This window comes from Psammomys obesus, unplaced genomic scaffold, assembly GCF_907164565.1.
Source record: "Psammomys obesus unplaced genomic scaffold, mPsaObe1.curated_primary_1811, whole genome shotgun sequence".
In the NCBI taxonomy this organism is placed as follows: Eukaryota; Metazoa; Chordata; class Mammalia; order Rodentia; family Muridae; genus Psammomys; species Psammomys obesus.
Window position 1 is genome coordinate 12,969,825 of NW_026596256.1, and position 25,045 is coordinate 12,994,869.

General features: G+C 39.6%; 1 protein-coding gene and 2 pseudogenes across 1 annotated transcript in view; 2 read left to right on the top strand and 1 right to left on the bottom strand.

Annotated features, from left to right (window-relative positions):
- The window catches only part of Gmps (guanine monophosphate synthase), a 45,936-nt gene that overhangs the window by 4,146 nt on the left and 16,745 nt on the right, over positions 1 to 25,045 (top strand). The window contains exons 2-10 of the mRNA XM_055596802.1: positions 4,169 to 4,350; positions 6,663 to 6,777; positions 8,835 to 8,932; positions 11,240 to 11,343; positions 17,350 to 17,543; positions 17,774 to 17,939; positions 20,914 to 21,065; positions 21,502 to 21,675; positions 24,711 to 24,816. Coding sequence (XP_055452777.1) covers positions 4,169 to 4,350; positions 6,663 to 6,777; positions 8,835 to 8,932; positions 11,240 to 11,343; positions 17,350 to 17,543; positions 17,774 to 17,939; positions 20,914 to 21,065; positions 21,502 to 21,675; positions 24,711 to 24,816 — 1,291 coding nt within the window. The remainder of the gene's footprint in view (positions 1 to 4,168; positions 4,351 to 6,662; positions 6,778 to 8,834; positions 8,933 to 11,239; positions 11,344 to 17,349; positions 17,544 to 17,773; positions 17,940 to 20,913; positions 21,066 to 21,501; positions 21,676 to 24,710; positions 24,817 to 25,045) is intronic.
- Positions 12,885 to 13,897, top strand: LOC129668723 (14-3-3 protein beta/alpha-like; annotated as a pseudogene).
- LOC129668724 (10 kDa heat shock protein, mitochondrial-like) lies at positions 15,807 to 16,107 on the bottom strand (annotated as a pseudogene).

Consider the following 25,045-nt stretch of genomic DNA (forward strand, 5'->3'; position numbering starts at 1 on the left):
TTTGTATATTCTGGATATTGGCCCCCAGCAGATGTAGGGTTGGTGAAGATCTTTTCCCAGTCTGTAGGCTGTCATTTTGTTGGGAACACTATTAAACTATTAAAAACAAGGAAATCATGAAATTTGCAGGCAAATGGATGGAACTAAAAAAGATTATCTTGAGGTAACCCAGAACCAGAACTATACCATACACACATGGTATACACTCACTGATAAGTGGGGATTAGCCATATAATACAGGATAAACATACAGAAATCTACAGGCAAGAAGACAAGAAGCTAATTAACAAGGAGGACCCTAAGGAAGATGCTTAATACTCATTCAGAAGGGAAAATAGGATAGACACCAGAAGTGGTAGAGAGAGGGAACAGGATGGGAGCCTACCACAGATGTCCTCTAAAAGACTGCACCCAGTAGGGCGTGGAAGCAGATGCGGACTCACAGCCAAACTTTGGCCAGAACATAGGAAGTGTTATGAAGAAGGGGGATATAAAAGGACCTAGCCTAGAGGGGACAGGAGCCATACAAGGAGATCAACAAAGAAAAAAACAAAACAAAAACAAAAACAAAAAACCTGGGCCCCGGGAGTCTGCAGAGACTGATGCATCAACCAAAGACCATGCCTAGAGAGGACCTAGACCCCCTACTCAGATGTAGCCCATAGGCAGCTCAGTTTCCACATGGTTTTCCTAGTAAGGGGAGAAGAGACACTCTCTGACATGAACTTGGTTGCCTGCTTCTTGATCACGTTTCCCTGATGGGACAACCTAGCCCGCCCACAGTGGAGGAAGAGCCAAGCAGTCCTGATGGGGCCTGATAGGCTAGGGTCAGACAGTAGGGGAGGAGGACTTCTCCTGTTAATTGACTGGGGAAAAGAGATTGGGGAAGAAAAGGGAGGGAGGGTGGGGCTGTGAGGAGATGAGAGAGGTGCCTACAACTGGGATTCAAAGCTAATAATAATAATAATAATAATAATAATAATAATAATAATAATAATAATAATAATAATAGAAAAATTAAAAAAGATTAGATGTACTGTATAGTAACCTGTACAGATACTCAAGTACACGGCTTGACTCTTGACAGGACGTGTAAGCAGCCGGCCACAGGTAGGTGTTTCCATCACTTCTGAAGTTCCTCACACCCTGGCAGTCAGTCATGCAGTGGCTGCAGCAGTGCATTGGTAACTGTGGTGATGTACATGCCAGTGGTTGGGTTTGTTATTTTATATGTATGGGTGGTTTGCCTGTAAAAGTATCTGCACCACATGTATGCCTGGTGGCCAAGGAGGCCAGAAGAGGGTGTTGGGTTCCCAGAAACTAGACTTGAAGCTGGTTGTGAGCTGCCATGTGGGTGCTGGGAATTGAACCTGGGTCCTGTGAAGAGACAGCCAGTGCTCTTAATTGCTGAGCCATCTCTTCAGCCTCTGTTCCTTTTTCTTATTTTGGTTTTTGCATTGTATATATATCTCAGAATTTATCTTGTCTATCCCTCATAATTTAATAGCCCTGTGATTTTTTTTTTAACTTAGTTTTATGGCTATAGGAATTCTTTTCTCCTTCCTTCCTTCCTCCTTCCCTCCCTCCTTCCCTCCCTCCCTCTCTCCTTCCCTCTTCCCTCCTTCCCTCCCTCATTAATGCCAAAAGTTGAGATATTTCCCATTTCCCAGGTTGGGATATATAGGTTACAGTGCTTAAAAGGTGTAAATCTTGGCATACAGCAGTACAATATAGGTTGGTTGTAGTTTTAGTTTAAATCTCACCATCGTAGGTTGTTTTTTTGTAGATGACTTTAGTTTAGAACTCCGTTCTTCTTTCCTATTGCTAGGATTATTTATAGATGTATATGACCACATGTGGCTAAAACAAGATGTAAAAAAAACAAAAAGAGCTTTGAAGCTGGGCATGGTGATGATCAGGCACATAATCTCAGCATGTAGATTTTGGATTCAATAAGGTTGGAATTGTATTTTGTTTTTATTTTGAAACAAGGTTTCATGTAGTCCAGGATAGACTCCTGCTATATAGCTGAGGATGACCTTGAAGCACTGAGCCCCTTAACCTCCATCACCCTGTGCATCACAAAGTTCTGTTTATGTCAAACTGGGGATTATGCTGTATTGGAGATTAAACCCAAGTTTCTGCATTCCAGGCAAGAGCTCTACCAACTAAGCCACATCCTAGCCAAGCTAGGTTGGGTTTTTTAAAAAGTCAAATAAAAGCTGTTTTCAATTAAATGTGAGCATTTCTCTCAGTTTATCTGTGAGCTTATTACCCTACGGAGTGTGAGATATCCTGGGTTTATTATTATTAGGCTTACCTCTAGAGTACCTCTAAGTGATTTCTCCTTTCTGGTGTCTTTCTTTCCTTAGTTAGCTTCTTATTAAGAAAGAGAGAAGCTAAAGTATGCATTATATTTTAATGTCCAAAGCAAAAGAATCATGTAGTGGGCTAGAGAGACAGCTCAGCTCTCAAGAGCACTTGCTGCTGTTCTAGAGGACCGAGTTCTATTCCCATACCCACATGGCGTCTTAAAACCAGCGGTAACTCCATTTTCAGGGGTTCTGAGGGCCTCTTCTGACCTCCTCAGGCACCAGGCATGCTTGCACATGGGGTACATGCAGGCAACACTCTGATACACCTGGGAAAAAATAATTCAGAGTGATGTATATCATAAAGACTAGGTTACAGATTGTACTTCCTAGAAATGTCAAAAGCTGTACCCAGAAAGGGTCACTCACATGACTGCCTAAACAAAACCTGAACAAGGAAAACACCAATAGACAGGCTAATTCATGATGCTTGCTTGTTTAGTTCCTAGGCAACTAAGGAATTCTGAAAGTAGGAGGAAAGCCTTCCTTAGAGAAGAGTACACAAAATGGCCCTAAAACATGTGCATACAAATTACATTGTATAGATTAAACAGGTTGTATTCATATTTTAGGGGATATGTTTACTCACACACAGCCACACACACATATATATGTAATAAGAAAAAGACCTTTAATATATAAGAGAGCAAGGGGTGGGTAGATGGGAAGGTTTGGAAGGGAAAGAGGAAATGATATAATTATAATCTTAAAAATAAATTCTTAAAAAAGACCGGTCCCCCAGGTGTGGTGCTGGGATTACAGGTGTGGCACACCTATAATCTCAGTACTCAGGGAGGCAGGGGCAGGAGATCATTTTGAGTTCCAGGCTAGCTTGGTCTACAAAGTGAGTCCAGGATAGCCAAGGCTACACAGAGAAACCCTGTCTTGGGGACTTATTGTCCAGAAGAGGCGCAAGTAACGTGAATGCTGGCATACCAGGCAGGAATCAGAGCTGCTAGCAGAACAGGGTTGTTTGCCTGTCCCACTGCTTGATGGTGTCTATAAAGCACATTAGCAGTAGTGACCACAACAGCTTGTACTCGCATGTTCATGTGTCACGTGTGAGTATATACTAACATCTTAAAAGAACTTCTGAGTCCATAGCTTAGAAATGCAGTGTAAGTTAACCGCTTGGATTTTTAAAAAATTTTTTAAAATTTATTACAATTTATTCACTTTGTATCCCAGCTGTAGCCCCCTCCCAATCCTGCCCTCCCTCCCTCTTCTCCTCCTACCCCCTCCCCTTCCCTCTGACTCTAGCCTATCAGGTCTCATCAGGATTGGCTGCATTGTCTTTCTCTGTGGCCTGGTAAGGCTACCCCTCCCGAGAAGGTGACCAAAGAGTGAGCCACTGTCAGAGACAGTCCCTGCTCACATTTCCAGAGAACCCACTTGGACACTGACCTGCCATGGGCTACATCTGTGCTGGGGTTCTAGGTTATCTCCATGCATGGTCCTTGGTTGGAGTATCAGTCTCAGAAAAGATCCCTGTGCCCACATATTTTGGTTCTGTTGCTCTCCTTGTGGAGCTCCAGTCCCCTCCATGGCCTTCTATTTTTTAAAATAGTGTAAGTGAAAACTTTTGTGTGTGTGTGTGGAGACACTGTGTGCCACAGCATGCATGTGGAGGACAGAGGACAGCTTACAGAAATTGCTTCTCTATTCTGCTGTGTAGGCCTCAGGGATCAAACTCAGGTCTTCAGGATTGGCTGTGCGTCTTTTCCTGATTACCCATCTCATTAGCCCTGAGTAATGCAGACTTTGAAAATAAGAACTTATGTTTGTTTTGCTTGTAGCCAGAAAATGCTGGAGGAGACCTTAAGGATGGCTGTTACCACTACGAAGGAGCTGTTGTCATTCTGGATGCTGGGGCTCAATATGGCAAAGTCATTGACAGAAGAGTGCGGGAGCTTTTTGTGCAGTCGGAAATCTTCCCCTTGGAAACACCAGCCTTTGCCATAAAGGAACAAGGATTTCGGTAGCTTTTGGCTGATATGTCCTCTATTAGATTGAATATAGATTTTGGGATATTTTATGATTAGTTTACTTGGGCATTGAATTTTTCTAATTAAACCTAACATAGTTTTTTAAAACAAATTTCCTATATCTGATTTGGAATTTAGAAGGAATAATTTTACTCTCAGTCAGAAAGATTATGTTGATGTTTTGATTTTTTGTTTGTTTTGATGATGCCGGGGCTGTTACCTTGATTTTCATTATACTGCTAACCACCTTGTTTGAGTAGTTTATATCATATATGATTTGTGGGTCAGAGTTAAATGTGCTTATAGTGATCATTTGTTCATTGGTCTTAATTGTACTTAATCAAAGGAAAAATGTACAAATAGTTGGGTAGAGTAGCTGAAAGGGAAGAAGTACTTATTTATATGTCCCTTTCATTTCCAACCTTGAAAAACTAGTTGCTAAAAGAAAAAAAAATCCCAAATCAAATAAGGCTAATTCCAGTAACTCATCTTCCTACCAGTCAAAACAGCCAAGTTATATGAGACTTTTTGGTTCAATATATGTTCTGCCTTTTCCTATGGATTGCAGTGGCCATCCTTAATTGAGTCTCAGACTTTTACACTAGGTGAATGAAAGTAAAGAAGTAAGAAAGGACATCTGGCATGGTGGTTCATGCCTTTAATCTCAGCACTTGGGAGGCAGAGGCAGGAGGATCTCTGTGAGTTCAAGGCTAGCCTGGTCTACAAAGCAAGTCCAGGACTTGCTTTGTAACAGCCAGGACTGTTACACAGAGAAACCCTGTCTTGAATGCCCCCTCCAAACAAAAAAGGAAGGACATGACTGCTCCGAGGAGGACAAAGTTTATCGTGGATAAAGGGGAGAGCATAGCCAGAGGCAGGGACATGGGAGAGCCTAGAATGAACATGACCTTGAGCTAGGTCTTATGGAGAGAGGGAAGGGGAAAGAGCTGCCCACCTAGAGATGCAATCTTGGAAAAAAGATTAAGGGATAGACCAAAGGGGCAGGTAACCAAAATGGTTGGATTATGTAAAGAAGGGCTGGGCTGGAGAAGTGTAGGGTAGGGGTTGGAATATGTCAGCCATAGCATGTAACAGGTAGGGACTGAGGGACTCAGGGAGGCCTGCAAACTTGGTGGCCAGTGGCCAGTGTCCACCTCGATATGTTCCCAGATATGTTATTGTGCGCAGTTGTCTGGAGTTTCAGACCTAACACTAAGTGTGCTGTCTTTCTCCTCCAATATGTTTTATTTTTAAAAATTGTACTGTGTGTGTGTGTGTGCATATACATATATGTGTGAGCTTGAAGAAGTTAGACAGTTTGTAGGAGTTGGTTCTCACCTTCTGCCACTTGAATTTCAGGGATCAAACTCATGTCATCATCAGGCTTGGTAGCAAGTGCTGCCATGTCACTGGCCACATGTATATTTCCATATTTCCCTTTTTCTTTAAAAACAAAACAAAACAGACTCTTGCTTTGTAGTCTCTTTGGCTGTCGCTGAATTTAATATTGTAGCTCTGTCCTGGCCACAGATTTGTGGTGATTTTCTTGGATCAACCTCCTTCCGAAATTAGTCAGAGGCATGCACTATAAGGCCTAACTTTGTGGTTTGTTGTTTTTTCTTTTTCTTTTTCTTTTCTTTTTTTGAGATAAGGTCTTTATATAGTTTAGACTGGCCTTGAACTTGGGATGTAACCTGAGGATAAGGTTGAACTCCTGACTTTTCTGCCTTGAGTGCTAGGATTACAGGTGTGTGCCATCATATGTAGTCTGTGTGGTGCTGGAAATCGGGCCCAGGGCTCTGAATGCTAGGTAAGTACTGACCAGCTGAGCCACATGCCCAGCTTCGTGCTGTCTTTCCTCCCATTCTTCTCTTTCTCCCTCTCTCCCTCCCTCCCCTTTACAAGGTCTCACTCCTTATTCCTGGTAGCCTAGAACTAAATATAGTCCAGGTGATCCCCAGAAAGATATTCCTGTCTCGGCTCTACTTGTCCTGAAATGAAAGGGTTATGCCCCCTAGACCCAGGTTTAAAAAAGAAAGAAGTAAGGAAGAAAGAATGTTTTGTTGTAAATTGTGACTTAGCTGAGTTAGATGACAGTATTGACCTTAGGACTGGGCATATAGGGTAAAATGAGACAGATAATCTTCCGAATGTGTTGAATGTGGAAAACAACTTAGTATTGGAAGATCTGTGTTTGTACTTGTATTTTTCTTCAATCTTTATGCACGTTACAGTACCATATATTGTTATATTTAAAGAGTAGCAGTCACATTATTTACTGACTCCTCTTTTACTCAATCCACAGGGCTATTATCATATCTGGAGGACCTAATTCTGTGTATGCAGAGGATGCTCCCTGGTTTGATCCAGCAATATTTACCATTGGCAAGCCTGTTCTAGGAATTTGCTATGGCATGCAGGTACAGCTACAAATTGAGTTTGAGAGTTGACTTAATGTTTTATTTTTGTGATTTAAACACTGTCTATTTAAGATAGTCTGGCCATGTTACTACTGAGTTTTAATTGCTATCCTATGATGGAGCTGGCCTTATAGGGCAACATGTTCATAAATAAACTAGATCATTCTACTTAACAAACTCCCATTTATTCATTTATCCACCCATATATCTATTTAATTATTTGAGACAAGGCCTCACAATGTAGCACTGGCCAGCCTGAAACATGTTATGTAAGTTAACTTAGGCTAGCCTTACACTCACAGATCTTCTCCTGCCTATGCCTCCCCAGTGGTGGGATTAAAGGTATGTGCCTCTGTGCCCAACACCGTCCACTTTTAAACAGTGAGAGTTCCTGTTGTTTCTCTTAGCCACTTTTATTGGTTGTATTCTCCATTGTGGCCATTTTAGCTATTTGCCAGACAAGTATTCAGTGTCATTGAATATGATGATAGATAATGTTAAGCCAAAAATGCTAAAATCTCACTTATCAAAAATAGTTTCATTAAACAAGATGTAAGGGAATAGAAACACAGACCATAAATGTTTTTAAAAGTTCTCTTTTATGCTACAAGCCAACATTTAAACATTGTGTTACTTGATTGGATCATCTGGAAACAGCTAGAAAGTGTTCCTGAATAACGTATTACTAGTAGTTGCATATTAGCACATTTTATGTGCCTACTGTGTCCTTTCCTTCTCTTTTCCCTTCCCTCTCCTCTTCTCCCTTTCTCTCTCTCATCTTGCTTAGATACAGAACTTTTTGCTACATAATCCAAACTACCCACAAATGGGTAATCCTGTTGAAAGCCCATTGAGTACTGTAACATTTTCACTTAGAAAAAAAAAAATCTTCCTCTCACCACTCCTCCCCCCATATCAGTCAGCATTCTCTAGAGGAACAAAATATACATATATACATATATATGGAATTTATTAGAGTGGCTTATAGGCTGTGGTCCAGGAAGTCTAACATTGACTATCTCCTGATGGAACATCTCAGGATCCACTAGTATTCAGTCCATGAGGTTGATATCCTACCAGAACTTTAGTATACATCAGAATCCCAAAGAAGTAGGCGCTAATGCCAGTTAATCAAGAGCAGGGGTCAGCAGGCAAAGGCAAAAGTTTCTTTCTCTTGTCCTGGCTGCCAGGAGAAAGTGTGGTCCAGATTGTGGGGACACAATCTAGATTTAAAGGCAGATCTTCCTGTGTATAATGAGCCAATCAACTAAAAGTTCATTACAGGTGTGCCCAACAACTCAGTCTTTAGTTAATTTTAGTTGTAGTCAAGTTGACAAGCAAGAATAGCCATCATACCCCTCCCTGGTTTGCTTTTAAACTCAAGAATATATATACATATATATAGAAAATAATTATATGTTATATAAATTATATGTAAATCTTAAGATTTAGCAACTTGCTTTGTAGATCAGGCTGGCCTTGAACTCAGGGATCTGCCTGCCTCTGCCTCTCCAGTGCTGGGATTAAAGGCATGCACCACCATGCCCACATGCTGTTTGTATAAACAGGAGAATTTCATTGCACTGCCTTTATCTAATGTCTGCTTTAGCCTCTCATCTTTCTTCTTATTCTCTAATTCAACCATTCAGACTTGTATAATTATCAAAGTGGATCACTCTTTTTGTTGGTTTTTTTGAGACAGGGTTTCTCTTTGCGGCCTTGGCTGCCCTGGATTCACTTTATAGACCAGACTGGTCTTAAACTGCCTCTGCCTCCCTGATTGCTGGGATTATAGGCGTGTGCCACCATGCCTGGGTGAATTTTCTTTTTTTAATGTGAATTAAAGGTATATGAAATAGAAAGTGTGTCAGTGTTCCTAGTCGAGTTTTGATACAAGTGTATGCCTCTTAATAACTTTATATTTAGTAACAACAGTTACCCACCTTTATTAAACATTTGTTTACTCAGGTATGTTTTATACAAACAAAACATTTTGAAAGTAAAGTTATAAAAAATTAATTTTAGCATTCATATTAACGTATTTTTTCTTTGAACAGATGATGAATAAGGTTTTTGGAGGCACTGTGCATAAAAAAAATGTTAGAGAAGATGGCGTTTTCAGCATTAGTATAGATAATACATGCTCATTATTCAGGTATTTTAAAATTACATTTATTTAATTTTGTGTTTAGTCATGTGTATGCCACAGCATGTGTGTGGCATGTATGGTGTGTGTGTGTGTGTGTGTGTTTGTGTGTCTTTTTTAAGTCAGAGGACAGCTTGTGGGAGTTTTATTTTTTTCTGTTTTATGTGCTCATGCCATAGGCATGTGTGGAGGTCAGAGACTAATTTTGAGAGTTGGCTCTGTACCTACCCCGTGTGGGTCCCAGGTACCAACCGCTTCCCTTTCATAAGTAACTGTTTGGCACTAGATCTCCACCCTTGCCTGCCGGGTTATGCTTATTTCCAGGTGTTTTGTGAACACTTAGGCAGTATGTTTGTGTTTTTTCTTTTGTTTTTAAATAGGATACTATCAGTATATTATTATTTTTAGTTAATGTAAATGTTTATAGGATTTCTTTCCGGCAGCACTTGTTTGTTTGTTTGTTTTGAGACAGGGTTTCTCTCTATCCTTGGCTGTCCTTGCTTTGTAGACCAGGCTGGCCTCGAACTCATAGAGATCTACCTGCCTCTTCCTCCCAGAGTGCTGGCATTACAGGCATGTGCCACCATGCCCAGCTCTGCTTTGATTTTAATACCTCTCACTCTTGCTTGCTTTCCTTCCTTCCTTCCTTCCTCTCTCGCTAACTCCCTCCTTCCATCCCTCTCTATATGTGTGTTAGTCCTGTGTATATGCATTGCCGTTGAGATCTTAAGAGGGTGTAGGATCTCCTGTAACTGAAGTTATAAGTGGTTGTGAGCCATTTAATGTGGCACTGGGAACCAAATGTGGGTCCTCTCTAAGCACCCTAAACAATGAAGCCATCACTCCAACCAGTCCCATATCTCTTAAATCTTCATCTGAAAAATCTTCTTCACTGATTATATAATATACTGCACTTTATATGTGTCTATACTGTGCATATAGCTGTAGAATAACAGAATTATTATTAAATTCTCATTTAAAATGTTTTTATATTTATTTTATATATGTATTGCATTTGTGGGTCAGAAGACTGCTAAAGAGTTTTTTCCTTTCACTGTTTGTGTCCCACTGATTAAACGCAGATGATAGTGAATTGTGAAATATCTGTTTTAAAGATAAAAATCTCAGAAATGAAATGTTGACATTACTGTTTTATTATCTGTTTAATATACATTTTCTCTTTTGGCCTAATTAGAGTACCAACTTCACAGATTTATTATTTTTATTTACAATAATAATATATAAATAAATATATAAACATAAATTAATATTATAATAATGTTATATTCAAGTTGAAAGGTTATTTTTTGGGTGTGTGTGTGGTGTGTGTGGTTTATGGTGTGTGTGTGTGTGTGTGTGTGTGTGTGTGAGATGCACATTGGGCATATATCACAGAAGCTACAGAAGATGTTGGCCACCCTCGTCTTGCTCTCTGCCTCATTCTCTTGAAGCACATTCTCCGACTGAACCTGGCGCTAACCTTGCCACCTGGAAGTACCTGTGACCTTCTTGTTTTGTTAGCCCACAGGATTGGGGTTACAGGTCCCATTGGAGTTACAACTGGCTTTTTATGTGGATACTGGGGATTTGAACTTGGATCCTCATACTTGTTTTAAGCCACTGAGCCATCAGTAGAGCCCCTAGTTACAAATTTTTGTTAGTTGCCTCCTTTTTCAGATTTAATATTCTTTATTGGCTTTATTTACAGTAGTGTGTGTATGTCTGTATATAAATCTATATAAATTACAAGTGTTACATTGCTATGAAGCTTTTACCCCCTGACTTTTCTTATTCTTTCATATTGCAAATTTGTATTTCTAAACAAAATGACTGTCTTCGTTAGGGTTACTGTTGCTTTGATGAAACTCTATGATCAAAGAAACTTGGATAGGATTTCTTTAGCTTTCATTCCTACATCAGTGTTTATCATAAAAGGAAGTCAGGACAGCAGCTCAAGCAGGGCTGCAACCTAGAGGCAAGAGCAGATACAGAGGCCATGGTGGAGTGTTGCTTACTGACTTCCTCTTCATGGCTTACTAAGCCTGTTTTCTTACAGGACCCAGGACTACTAGCCCGGGGGTAGCAACACCCACCACGGGCTGGGCTCTCTTTTATCAATCACTGATTAATAAAATGTCCAACAGGCTTGCCAAGAGCCCAATTTTATGGGCATTTTCTCAGTTGAGGCTCCTTCCTCTCTGATGTCTCTAGTTTAGATCAAGTTGTCATAAAATTAGCCAGTACAGTGGTTACAATTAATCATGGTTCTCGTTGAGATGTGTGTGAATTTAAAAATCCTACCTTTTAAATGTTTAGGGGCCTTCAGAAGGAAGAAATCGTTTTACTTACACATGGAGACAGTGTAGACAAAGTAGCTGATGGATTCAAGGTTGTAGCACGTTCTGGGAACATCATAGCAGGTAAAAATTCTAAATTTGCAGATTTCATTTAAACATTTTTTTTCGGAGTAATCATGATTGTGTATGAGGTACTCTTAAGTTTTCATTTAAAATGTTTATTTACTTTTGTGTATTGTGTGTAGGGGCAGAAGACTGGAAAGGGTTTCCTCCTCCTATTTGGAGCCCATTGATCGAACTTAGTTTGTCAGGCTTGTCAGCAGTGCCTTTGCCACATTGAAGATCTGTGGGTTTAAAAAAAATCAATAGCTGTTGTAAATGTGGTAGGATCCATTACTAACCAAGGGAATTATTCAGTAGTTACACAGTGCTTTCAAACATTTAAATTAAAAAAGCAGTTAATTTACCCATGAGAATGCATGTGTCCGTATGTCCCCAAGATGGTGGGAGTGGTGCGGCTTCCTGAGGCTGGAGCTCCAGGCAGTTGGGAGCTGCCTGATGTGGGTGCTGGGAATTGAACGAAGGTCCATTTCCTGGGCCCAACATACTTAATTTTTCTTATTGAGACAGGCTGGCATGCAATTTACCATGTAGCTGAGGCTGGCCTCAGACTCGTGGTGATCCTTCTGCCTCAGCTTCCTGAGTATTGAAATTACAAGTGTGAGCTACCAGATAGGACTTAAAAGTATTTGTGTCTGTGAGTTTTCAACACAGATGGGTATACTCCTTTTAACGCACAAAAATTTGGGAGACTGCCATCTTCCCACCATGCTACTTTTCCTTTTTCGATGTCGTTACTGCCTTTTTTAAAGATCTGGAAAATACTAGAGTAGGCCCTCAGGATCTTTAGCCTGTATTTTGCATTTAAGCACAATGAGTAAGTGTGTCTGTGATGACAAAGTATTTCCTGTCTAGCCCTTTTACAAAAATTATTTTGATTCTGTATTTTCTAGAGGATGAGGAATTGTTTTCTTGACAGGTTGGTTTTATCCTTGTTTAACCTTAATATCTGTAATATGGATTGTCACTCATAGCCCTAGAAATTAGTAAGAGAAAAAAGTACCTTTATCACTAAGAGTTTTTTTTTTTTGTTTGTTTGTTTGTTTGAGATAACAAGGCTGAATGAATAGTAAGTTAGCAAAAGACTTGTCATGGATGAAGTAACCTGCCTCCATGACATAAAAGACTATAACACATTAGTAGATAAAAAAAAATATTTTATTTTGGAAGATCTTTACTTCATTTAAAAGACTAACTGTAATGAGAAGATACAGTATTAAAATTCTCTGCCATGAATTCAGTAGCCAGCTCTTTGATCACCTCCCCTTGGGGAGTATAGCCTTGCCAGGCTACACAGGAAGATGATGCAGGCAGTCCTGATGAGACCTAATAGGCTAGGGTCAGATAGAAGGGGAGAAGGTCGTTCTCTATCAGTGGACTCGGAGAGGGTCATAGTGGGAGAAGAGGATGGTGGGAGAAGACCAGGGTGGGCGCCTACAGCCAGGATACAAAGTGAATAAATTATAATAAATAATAAATAAATTAATTAAAAAGAACAAATAAAATAGACAAAAAAAATTCTTTGACGAGAACTTGGGCTGGAATGAAAGTGGTGGCGGGCTGGACTGGAAGTGCAGCTGCTGCAATGGAGGAGGAACCGGGTAGCCGCCACCACCATCACCTGAAGACTGAGCCTGGGAAGGATGCAGTTGACACTCTCCAAGCTTCCTAGAAGCACCTTTGGTCCCCACAGTCCTCCGGGACAATGACCATGGACAGAACTGAACTGGTACAGAAAGCCAAACTTGCTGAGTGCTATGATGATATAGCTGCAGCCATGAAGGCTGTAATAGTGGAGGGACATGATCTCTCCAATGAAGAGAGAAATCTCTCTATTACCTACAAGAATGTGGTAGGTGCTTGCCACTGTTCTTCCTGGCTTGTGACCTCCAACTTGGAACAGAAAACAGAGAGGAATAAGCAGCAGCGGATGGGCAAAGAGTAGTGTGAGAATACAGAGGCTGAGCTGTGGAACAAGTATCTCATTCCCAGCACTACACAGCCGGAAAGCAAAGTGCTCTACTGGAAAATGAAAGGAGACTATTTTAGGTATTTTTGTGAGGCTGCATCTGGAGATAATAAACCACCGGGTCAAACTCCCTGTAGGCTTACCAAGAAGCATGTGAACTTAGCAAGAAAGAAATGCAGCCTACACATACAATTCTACTTGGCCTGGCACTGAATTTCCCAGTCTTTTACTATGAGATTCTAAACTCTCCCGAAAAGGCCTGCAGCCTGGCCATCCCAGCATTTGATGAAGCAATTGCTGAACTGGGTACCCGAATGAAGAGTCTTGGAAAGACAGCACCCTGATCATGCAGCTGCTCAGGAGAATATCCCCCTGTGTACGTCGGAAAACCACGGGGATGAAGGAGACCCTGGAGAGGGAGAGAACTGATGTCTGTCCTGCTTTGTGAGCTGTTAGTCACTTTGTATCATCCACACTAATCCCTTTGTGTGATAAACAAAAACAGAAATCAGAAAAAAATTCTTTGAAGAAATATTTGAGTGCCTAATATGTTAGGCAGAATTCAAAACAAAGTCTGTTTAACATGGATGATGCGTGAGGCTAGATACATAGAGACCCCATCTGACGTCGGGTGTTACTTACACTGAAACGGCAAGCAGAAGTTGTGAGCCTTAGTGTGATTAGAGATGCTCCTGTTTCATCTGGACGTTGAGAGAAGAGGGAATTGCAAACAGGTCCTGAGCTGGCGCTACAGTGAGAAATGCAAGTAAAATATACATGATTTGAGCAAGAGTAAGTATAACATGAGAGAGAGACGTTGGGGGCTTTTGAGTGATTGCAAATCTGTGGCTTTATTTATAGGTAGGTGGTATTTGAATAAAGGATAGGTGTAGTCTAATTTCAGGATTATATTATAATGAGAAGAAAATAGACTTAGTCCAGAAACAGGAAGGCTGTATATGCTGTTGATGGGGGAGAAAAAGTAAAGTTTAGAGCAGGATAGTAGCAGTGAACTAGTCACATCTTTGGATTGTGATAATGCTCTGAATGATGAGACAAAAAATTGTTAATGGATTGAGTGTGGAGTGGCAAAGGTAAAATGATCAAGTTTTTTTTCTTTTTCTTTTTTAGATTTATTTATTTATTATATATTCAGTGTTCAGTCAACATGTATACCTGTAGGCCAGAAGAGGGCATCAGATTTCATTATAGTTGGCTGTGAGTCACCATGTGGTTGCTGGGAATTGAACTCAGGACCTCCGGAAGAGCAGACAGTGCTCTTAACCTCTGAGCCCTCTCTAGCCCAAAGCAATCAAGTTTTAAATATTGGAAAAAAAAAATTTTTTTTTCCTGACTAACAGATGTGTGGAATTTCTGTTTACCTAATGGAAAATATCTCAGGGATTTGGGATTACATACAAAATTCAAGGTGCTTTATTAAATAACATCAAAATGAAGGTGTCTATAGGCAGTTAAACATCTTGAATTCAGAGGAGAATCCTAGGCTGGACGTAAACAGATGGGCCTCAGTATGGAATATTAAGATCATTAGAATGTGAGGTCACTTAAGAGTTTATGAAGAAGACATTTAAAGGCTGAGTTCTGGCAACTTCCATATGTAGAGATAGGCCAGGTGAAGAGAGACAAGCAGTGAAGAGTAAGAAGGAACAATGAAATAAGTAAACTGAGAGAGTTATCTTGGAAACAAAATAAAGTATAAAGTGTCTTAGATCTTGAGCCTGCTAGGCACAAGTTAGTTACTTGAGAGACATATTTCTTGATGCATGAACTATAAAATAAAGGCAATGATGCCCACGTAAAGCCCCTAGCTCAGCCCCGGTTTAACAGATAACCTTTTTATCACTTTGGTGGAGTAGGTGCAATGATGTTGGACCCTTCTGTTAAAGTTGAAGCCTGGCATTTTCAGATATCTTCTGGGCTCTGTATAAGATAACAGACCTCTCAGCTGGGTTCCCTCTCCGCCTGATCCTCTTATACAGAACTCAGAGGCTATCTGGAAATGCCAGACTTCAGCCTTAATAGAAGGGTCCCATACAATCATATAGTAAATATCCCTAATTTGAATATCTAAAATTGTTCACAAAATCCAAAACTATTTGATTACTAACTTGAAGTCACAGTTGCAGATTCTTTGAGTACCTCCAAATGAGAAGTTGTAGTGAAAATTCAAGGACACCTGAAATACTGTGTAATTTTAGACTACTTGTCTATGATATGTGTCAATAAATTTCATGTTTGCACTTGCATCTCAATCTGAAAGTCAATACCAGTGTCTTTTTTTTTTTCATTTACATTTTTTATTTGGAAATGCTTATAACATTACAGCGAAACTAGACTCCACAGACAATGGATATCATTAGTTTAGGCATCATCAGTTTATTATAAAAAAAAAGGTAATGAAATTATCGACATGATGAAATAGTTTAGAATATTGGTGGAACGGCCAGCTTCATGTGACACCTTTTCAGCAGTGATATCAATCCACATACTTTCCAAGAATGACACCATCTCTAAATAAATAATTCTTGTTGTCTAGAACTACTCTGGTGCCTCCATACTCTGGGAGAAGAACTTGATCTTCAACCTTCACGCTGACTGGTCAAATCTCTCCACCTTTTCCTATTGCTCCCGATCCCACAGCTACTACTGTTGCTTACAATATTTCCCTTGAGACTTTTCTGGAAGCATACTGCCACCTTTGGTTACAGTTTTGGTGGCGTGCCATTCAACCAATACTCAAAGCACAGACGAAAGTGTCTGAAAGCTTGTCCAGCCATGTCGGACTCTGCACTCTGCTGCAAGAAGAATCCTGCGGGCTGGCCCAGGACACATGAAAAGGCCACACCTCCTGCAGGCACACTGAGCCCTTGAGTGTGAGAGAGGGCAGCCACACCAAAAGCGCACATGCCTGTTGGTGGCGAGGGCTCTGTGCAGGCCACTGATGGGGCCAGCCAGAGGTGGAAGAAAAGGGGAACAGGCCTACTGAGGTGAAAGAACCAATACCAATACCTTGTGACTTTTTATGGGGAGACAACACACAACACAACAATTGCTAGGGAACCCATGACAGACCTAAGTATAGATACAATCAAAGTCTAATTTAGTGAACCAGTGAATTTCATTGGGGTTACTACAGGAATATGAGAAGTTACTTGCCAGTGATGCCAGAAATGACTCCGCTGCATCACCAAAGCCTACCCCAACATGAATGACATCTGGGAAAAAAAAAAAAGGTGGGAACCTGGAGCGCATTGCACTGCTTATTGGTATCTCAACAGGTTGTGTAGTATCTTTTCTAGGTGGCAGAATTTGTTTAAACCTCTTCTAGGCAAGCTGGTCTGGTCTCTGTCATCTTTGCTGCTATTCCTCTCCAAGAGTCATATTTGTAGCTCAGCTTCTCCCATCCCTGATGGACTCTAGGCTTTTATTGCTTACTCTGGTGGTCCTAGTGAATCTGATCAATTTCAGGGACTTCCTGAAGCTGTTTGAGTTGTTTGTTTACCCTCTTGCTTAGGGAACATCCTGAAGGATGGAATGTTTCAATCTTGGAAACTTACACTATGACATTTTAAATATTTCTGAACCCAGAGTAGGGTTATTCAACCTGTATTTGTAGTTAATGGAGCTTAAAAAGGAAATATTAGAAAATACTGAAAAGTTTCTTGTATGAAGTTTTTTTAATGTTAGCATTTGGGGGTTGCCAAGTGTATATGGAAACTACTAGGACTGAGAACCAACATTGAGTTGTTTTTTAATATTAAATGGACATAAAAATTGAAGTAGTGGTAGAGAAGTGAGACTGTTGTGAAGGTATCTGCCCCGTCCAATAGCTCATATTTTGCTGTATACTTTATAAAGATTATAGTAACATATCTTTACTTATTATGTTTCTTTCTTTGTAATTAAAAGTTGAATAGGGCATATACATTTAACATTTATAGAAAAAGATTGAGGAGTGAATTGTGAATATTAGTTGTGTCTTCGACATAAAATTGCTTTGTGACTGTTTCTCCATGAAGGTATCGCTAATGAAACTAAAAAGCTATATGGTGTACAGTTCCACCCCGAAGTCGGCCTTACAGAAAATGGGAAAGTAATTTTGAAGAATTTCCTGTATGATATAGCTGGATGCAGTGGGACCTTTACTGTGCAGAACCGAGAAGTTGAATGCATTCGAGAGATCAAAGAGAAAGTAGGCACATCAAAAGTATTGGTAAGTAGTGATCTCCTGGTGGTCTGGGTTAGAAATATTAGAATCCAGAGTTGGATTGAGTAACTTTGACAAGAGTACATATATAATTTGTGTGTTGCCTCACCTGAGAGTTGTTTTTCAGTTACTGTACATATCTTGAAATATACAACATTTTTAAGTAATTACACAATGTGGTAATGTTTATTTCTTGTTTATTTTGGTTAATTTTTTTCTCTTCATTTTATTTATAGGTTTTACTCAGTGGTGGTGTAGATTCAACTGTTTGTACAGCTTTGCTAAATCGTGCTTTGAACCAAGATCAAGTCATTGCTGTACATATTGATAATGGCTTTATGAGAAAACGAGAAAGTCAGTCTGTTGAAGAAGCCCTCAAAAAGCTTGGAATTCAGGTCAAAGGTATTAATTAATCAAGGAGAAGTTTATTTACATCAGGGGTTATTTCTTTCAAGCCTTGTGATTAAGTTGAGCCCAGACTTAAACATGTAGTTTTCATTATAAACTCAATACTGAAAATATTTTTTACTTCAGATATATGTGAAGTAAATAAGTATATATGTGTGTAATTTCCTCTGTTTCAAGAAAAGTCCAGGTGTGAAACTTCGATAAAATTTACTGTTACCATTTTGCATCTTCCAATCTATCCTCTTCTGGTCCTCTCAAAATCTCCCTTCTCTTCCTTATTTCATGATATTATTTATTTAGTGAGTATCTAAGCCCTCCTACAAATATAAGTTTTTAGTAGTCAAGCCCATACAGAGAAAGTAGGCTAAAAGTCTATAATTTGCCAGGCATGTTTGTTGTGTGCATCTGTAATCCTAGCTACTTAGGAGACCAAGGTAGAATTGTTTGATACCAGGAGTTTAGAATTAACTTAGGTAGCATAGCAAGACTTCAAAAAGTAAGGCAGGTCATGTAGGCACCTCAGCTGGCAAAGTACTTCCCACAGGAGCATGAGGACCTGGATTTATCTCTAGGACCCATATAAAAAGCCGAATGTGTCTGAATACGTGTAATCCCTCAAACGGGGAAGAATCCCTGGGACTTGCTGGCCAGCTGGTCTGGCTGAACTAGGTAGCTCTGCTTTTAGTGAGAGACTCTATAAAAAATTGGTGGAGTATGGTAGAGGAGAACACATAATATCTGTCATGTGCAGCTGAACGCTTGCATACAGACAAAATATTCAAAAGAAGACATTCTCAGTTACTGTTACTGTAAAGGACAGTGATAACCACTGATAAACTTATTTTTTTAGTGACATTTACGTTAATGAATATTTTTTATTCTCTGAAAAAGGTATAACTTACGACTATACTGAAATGGTATAATAGATTAAAAGTGTAATTATGCACAGTTATATTATCAGATTATCAGTTTAATTGGAATCAGTGCTAAAAGGCTGAGTATAAAGTGATGACTCCTACATAAGCACTTTCCTTTTTGAAGAATGACTGACAGCAGAGGCATAAAAAGGTACAGAGATAAAAGGAGAAGGAATAAGCGTAGTTTAGAGAACACTAGGTAGTAAAATGCAAGTGTCTGAGGAGGATTTTCTCTGATAAGAGAATACAATATAACTTTGGTAGGGCCTCACTAGTCAGTCTTCTTCCAAAGTCCCAGCAGGATCCCAGCAGTGTCTATACATACATACACACACACACACATACTGCAAATTTGTAAGTATATATTTAAATGCAAGTAGAGGCTGATAGCTTTAATTTTCTCTTTCTAGTCTAGTTGTCTGTTATGTGGGATTTACTGTGAACATTCTGAGGTCAGGCCAAGAAAAAGTGGCCTTGGAGATGCCTTTAGTTTTAGTTTACTGTTATTTGTAATAACCATTTTTGTTTAGTTACCTTCTTGTTAGCCACCCCACTTACTTTTAAAGCTATATTATTCTGTTTCCTAAGGGAGTCTTTAGATTAGAGAAATTTCAGTGGCACAAAAGCTTGGATAGGTAGAATATCGGAGTTCAAAGTCTTGGGGCTAAAGTGGGATAGAAGCCAATAAGAAGCAAGCTGACTTGGTCTGCAGACTTTTTGGGGAGGGAGGCTCAGGAAATGGGAACGTTGGATTTTGGGAGAAACACGTTTCTGGGTGTGCTTAAAGCAGGATTTACTTGAAAACATGGAAAGCAGATCCTTTTCCTTAATGCAGAACAGCAACTTCTGTCCTCACCTTGAGAAAGCTGATGGTTTCCTAAGAGGCCTTGACTTTTAACACTGCCACCAGGCATAGTTGAAGTTAGATGGTGGATTCTATAGTAGGAACACAACTGAGCGACTTTAAATGGTGATTCCTTCCTTTCATCCCTTGCTCTGTTGAACTGCACAAATGTTGATAGGCAAGAGCTTGGAAGGATTACTACTGGCCAGGTTAAGAGAAGGACCTACAGGATGGATCCTGATTGAAATACTTCATCATCTCCTGCTGAAGCGTATCAGGAGTTATGCTCTATGACCAAATAGTCATCATAGTTTTGGGTTTTGTGTGTGTGTGTGTGTGTTTCTGTTTTTGTTTTTGTGTCTGTGTGTTTTATAAGACAAGGTTTCCCTTGTGTTGACATCCCTGGCTGTCCTGGACTTGATTTGTAGACCAGCCTGGCCTCAAACTCACAGAGATCCACCTGCCACTGCCTCCTGAGTGCTGGGATTAAAGGTGTGTGCTACCACACCTGTTGCCATAGTTTTTTACTCATTACCTGCTTCTCATTTTTGACAGTGCTTGGATTCAAACTCATGGCCTGTAGCCAAACACTTTGTAACTGACCTAGCATGATTTCTTGCTCCTTTTTGTTGTTATTGGTCCTACACCATCTCCCCCAACTCCCCGACAAGGTTTCTCTTTTTAGCCTTGGCTGTCCTGGACTCACTTTGTAGACCAGGCTGTCCTCGAACTCACAGAGATCCATCTGCCTCTGCCTTCCTGGGTGCTGGGTTTCAAGCCTGCACCTGCTCAGCTTCAATTTCTTTCTCTTAGGTAGTAGTAAATTACCCAGGTATTTGTAAATGTGTGAATACAAGTTCCTGAAGAAACTGGTCAGTGTACTGTTCTGAGAACTTTGGTTTTCTGTAGAAGAGCCACTGTCTTTGAATTCTTGGCCTCTATGTATTTAGTGGCTTGTTCTAGTGGAACATTGAGCAGAGGGAAAGCAACTAGCATCATTGGCAGTGTTGCGACTTTGTATCTAAATGTTACAGAGTTCTCTGAATGAATTCCGAGATCTGAACTCTTACTGCTGGTTTATTTAAGATGTCAGGAAGATGTAATGAACATCAAAGGGAGGGTACATCTTGGTTTTCTTTCTGTGCTTTGACATATTTATGATATAAAGAAATACATTAGTTTAAAATACTTCTCCCATCTTTTCTAGTGATTAATGCTGCTCATTCCTTCTACAATGGAACAACTACTCTGCCAATCTCAGATGAAGACAGGACCCCACGAAAAAGAATTAGCAAAACATTAAATATGACTACAAGTCCTGAGGAGAAAAGAAAAATTATTGGTGATACTTTTGTTAAGGTACCTTTCTTTTAACATGTTCAGTATATACTGTTTTATGTGAACTTTAGTGCTTTTACCATTATATCAAATAACAAAACTTGCTTATTACTCTTTTTTTTTTTTTTTAATATACACTATGGGTATGTGTATCTGTCTGTCTGTTTGTCTTACTAACAGGTAGAAACTCTTGGTTTAAAAAGCAGGCATGTTGCTAAGTTGCTGTTGCAGACATTTTAGGAATGGACCTTTCAGCTGATACTGCACTTTTGTTGAGTTTACCAGTGGTCAGATTTCAGGGAGTTTTGAATCATACAATATACATGTTTTCAGAAATTTAATTTTGGTAGTTTGATAGATCTGTTTTCCTGGTTGGTACTGCAGGAATACTTAAATTTCATTGTAACTTTATTTAAGATTCATTTCTGAGAAGACTGTTCTGCTTTTGTGGTAACAGATTGCCAATGAAGTGATTGGAGAAATGAGTCTGAAGCCAGAGGAGGTTTTCCTTGCCCAAGGCACTTTACGGCCTGATCTAATCGAAAGTGCATCCCTTGTTGCTAGTGGCAAAGCTGAACTCATCAAAACCCACCACAATGACACGGAACTTATCAGGAAGTTGAGAGAAGAGGTAAAGGCTTGTGCAAACTTTTCCATAAACTGTGTACATCCTTTCTTCTTGCCAGTGCTTCCAGGCTGACTGACGGCCACAGACAAAGTGTAGAACATTCATATCATCCTCACAAGGAGCCCAGTGTGTCTCATGTTCGCTAGCAGTTAGTCACTCTTCATTCAGTCTGTGCCATACTCCTCTCCTCCTGTCCCTAGATAATTGATATCCACTGTCTCTTTTCAGAGACATGGTCTCTGTATATGCTCCTGCCTGTCTTGGAATTTGCTATGGAGACCAGGCTGGCCTCAAACTCACAGAGATCTGCCTACCTCTGCCTCTCACATGCTGGGATTAAAGGCCACCATTCCCTTCAAACCACTAATTTCTGCTTCTGTAGTTTTGCTTGTTTTGGACACCTTATGTCACTTTATCATAAAATACCTGGCCTTTAATCATTCACTTTTTTACTTTGTTTTTTAAAAGATGGCATAGTCTCACGTAACTCATGGCCCTGACTTGTTCCATAGCTGAGGTTGACCTTGGCGATCTCTAGCTTCGACTCCCTGAGTGTTGTGATTACAGACATGGCCTAATGCCTGGCTAGTAGCTTAAGTTCTTATGTTTTTTTAGCATTCATCTATGGTATAAACTATTGTCAGAACTTATTCCTCTTTATAGCCCAGTAATATTTCATTGTGTATATGTGCTCACATTTTGCAGATGGTAAACAGCTCTTCTTTTGGCTGTTAGTAATGATATTACGAATTCTTGTAAAGTTGTGTTTTCTTGTAGTAGATACCTAGGTATAGAATTGCTAAACTAGCACACTGTGGTGCATTCCTGTAAACCCATCACTTAGGAAGTCTGGGCAGGAGGAGCTGGTGTTTTATGGTCATCCCCAGCTGCATACCAAGTTAAAATCCAGGATTAGACAGGTCACCCTGTCTCAGAAATAAGAAATAATTTCCAAATTTCATGACTCTAACATTTTGATTTCCTTCCAGACTGTAGCCTAAAATGTTGAATTTATACATTCCCATGGGAAAGATTGAAGTTCCCATTTTCTATAACTTATCAAGACTTATCTTTTTTTTTAAAAATTGTATAAAACAAAATAAATCCCACCATCTGGAATAGAATAACAGAATCTCTGTAACCTTCTCTGCTTGCAGAATTGAAACTTAGCCATCAGACATCTTCCTTTGGTCCCTACCCTACTGCCTGATAACCGGCCTTCCACTTTAAATTTGTTTGACGACCTTGTATACTTGTTGCAAGTGGTATCATACAAAAGTGTCTTCTCTTTATTTCCTCTTCAGTATTGCCTTTATGTTATTAGCATAATGTCCTTAAAGTTTAATGTTGTACTATACGACCGGATTTCCTTCTTTTCAAAGGAGCATTGCATATTTCTACTACTAATTATTCATCAGTGGACATTTGTGATACATTTGTCATTTGGATATTATGAGTTTAACTGTGAACGTAGGTATACATTTAATGCTTCAAGAGTCTTTCAGTCCTTCAGTATACATATTTAGAAGCAAGATTGCTGTTCAGTTTTTTCTATTGTTCTATTTTTATTTGTTTGTTTGTTTTGTGGAACCTCTGTTCCATCTTCCATAGCAGTTGTACCATTTATTTTTTTTTAATTTAGTTGTTTTGTTGTAGTTTTTCTTCTTTTAGCTACTTATTTATTTTATGTGCACCTGCATGCCAGAAGAGGGCATCCAATCACATTATAGATGGTTGTGAGCCACCATGTGATTTCTGGGGATTGAATTCAGGACCTCTGGAAGAGCAGGCAGTGCTCTTAACCTCTGAGCCATCTCTCCCGCCCCCAATTTACTTTTAAACCAAAAGTACTACAGAAGTTCCAGTTTATGTATATTCTGATCATTATTTGTTGTTTTGTCTTTGTCTTTAATAGCCATCCTAATAGATGTGTCACTGTTTCTTGAGAAGTGATATCTCTGTTATTTTTTGTCCTCTGAGTCAGGATCTCCATATGGTTCTTGAACTTGCTGTCTTCTTACCTTCCCCGCACTGTGCTTGCAAATGTGCACTGCCACACTAAGCTCGTTGAGGTTTTTTTATTTCACTATAGTAATATCTAGAATCTTTTCAAATACTTATTGGTCATTTGTATATTTTAGAGAGAATGTCTGCTCATATTCTTTGTTTATATCTGAGCTTTAGTTTGAGCTAGAATTATTTTTACTGGGGCTGAGAAATGGCTCAGCAGTTAAGAACTTGGCTGCTTTCAGAAGGCTGAAGTTGTTCGCAGTCACAGTCCACTGGAACTCCAGTTCCAGGCTTCAGATGTGCATGCCAGCGGCGCACATACATACATGCGGACAGAGTACCCTAACTTAAAATAAAGTGTTTTTATTTCTTCAAATTTTGTGACTTATTCTTTTATTTTTGGTACCATTTGGAACAGTTTTTTGTTGTTGTTATTGTTTTGTTTTCTTTTTAGACAGGGTCTCTGTGTAGACCAGGCTAGGCCAGAACTCACAGAGATCTGCGCAACTCCTCCTCCCATGTGCTCTGATTAGAGGTTTGCACCCACACCTAGCTCATTTGGAAAAATGAGCACTAACATTTTTTCCAATTGCCTTCCTTGTGTCCTATGAGAAACAGGTGAGACCTGGTGGGTTTGTCGGCCCAGGTTTGTTTTTTTTTTGTTTTTTTTTTTTTTTAATTTTCTTTATGTGTTTGGTGTTTTGCCTACATGTAGGTCTGTGTGTGCCTGGTGTCGGTGGAGGTTAGAAAGAAGGTATTGGATCCCTTGGGGCAGAGCTTATGAACAATTGTACGTGTGCTAGGAATTGATTGTGCTTCCTAGGAGGGAGTGGCCAGGGCTCCTAGTCAGTGAGCATCTCTCCCACCCACATTTGTTTTTACTTACAGGACTTACAGGGATTATATGTAAAATGTATTTCAACAAAGAATACGAATACCACTGAATATTCATCTAATTTTGAGCCTCAAAGAAAATATTTTAAATTATAAAGTCTAAACTCTTAATTGGCCCCTTTTTTTCCTTATAGGGAAAAATAATAGAGCCTCTGAAAGATTTTCATAAAGATGAAGTGAGGGTTTTAGGCAGAGAGCTTGACCTGCCAGAAGAATTGGTTTCCAGGCATCCTTTTCCAGGTAAAAATACACTTGGGTTTTGTTTGTCTGTAGACTGACCTTCGTGTGTGTACAGTTTATTTGTCTTTTTAGGGAATATGTGACATGACAGAAGAGAGAGAATGATAGGGAACAAATTCTTTGAAATGTCTATTGTATTTATGCCATTACGTGACTCGTTCTCTTTTGCATTTTTATTTACATGCTATATGATTCCCAGGAGTTTGACATAATGTTGATGCCAGATGAA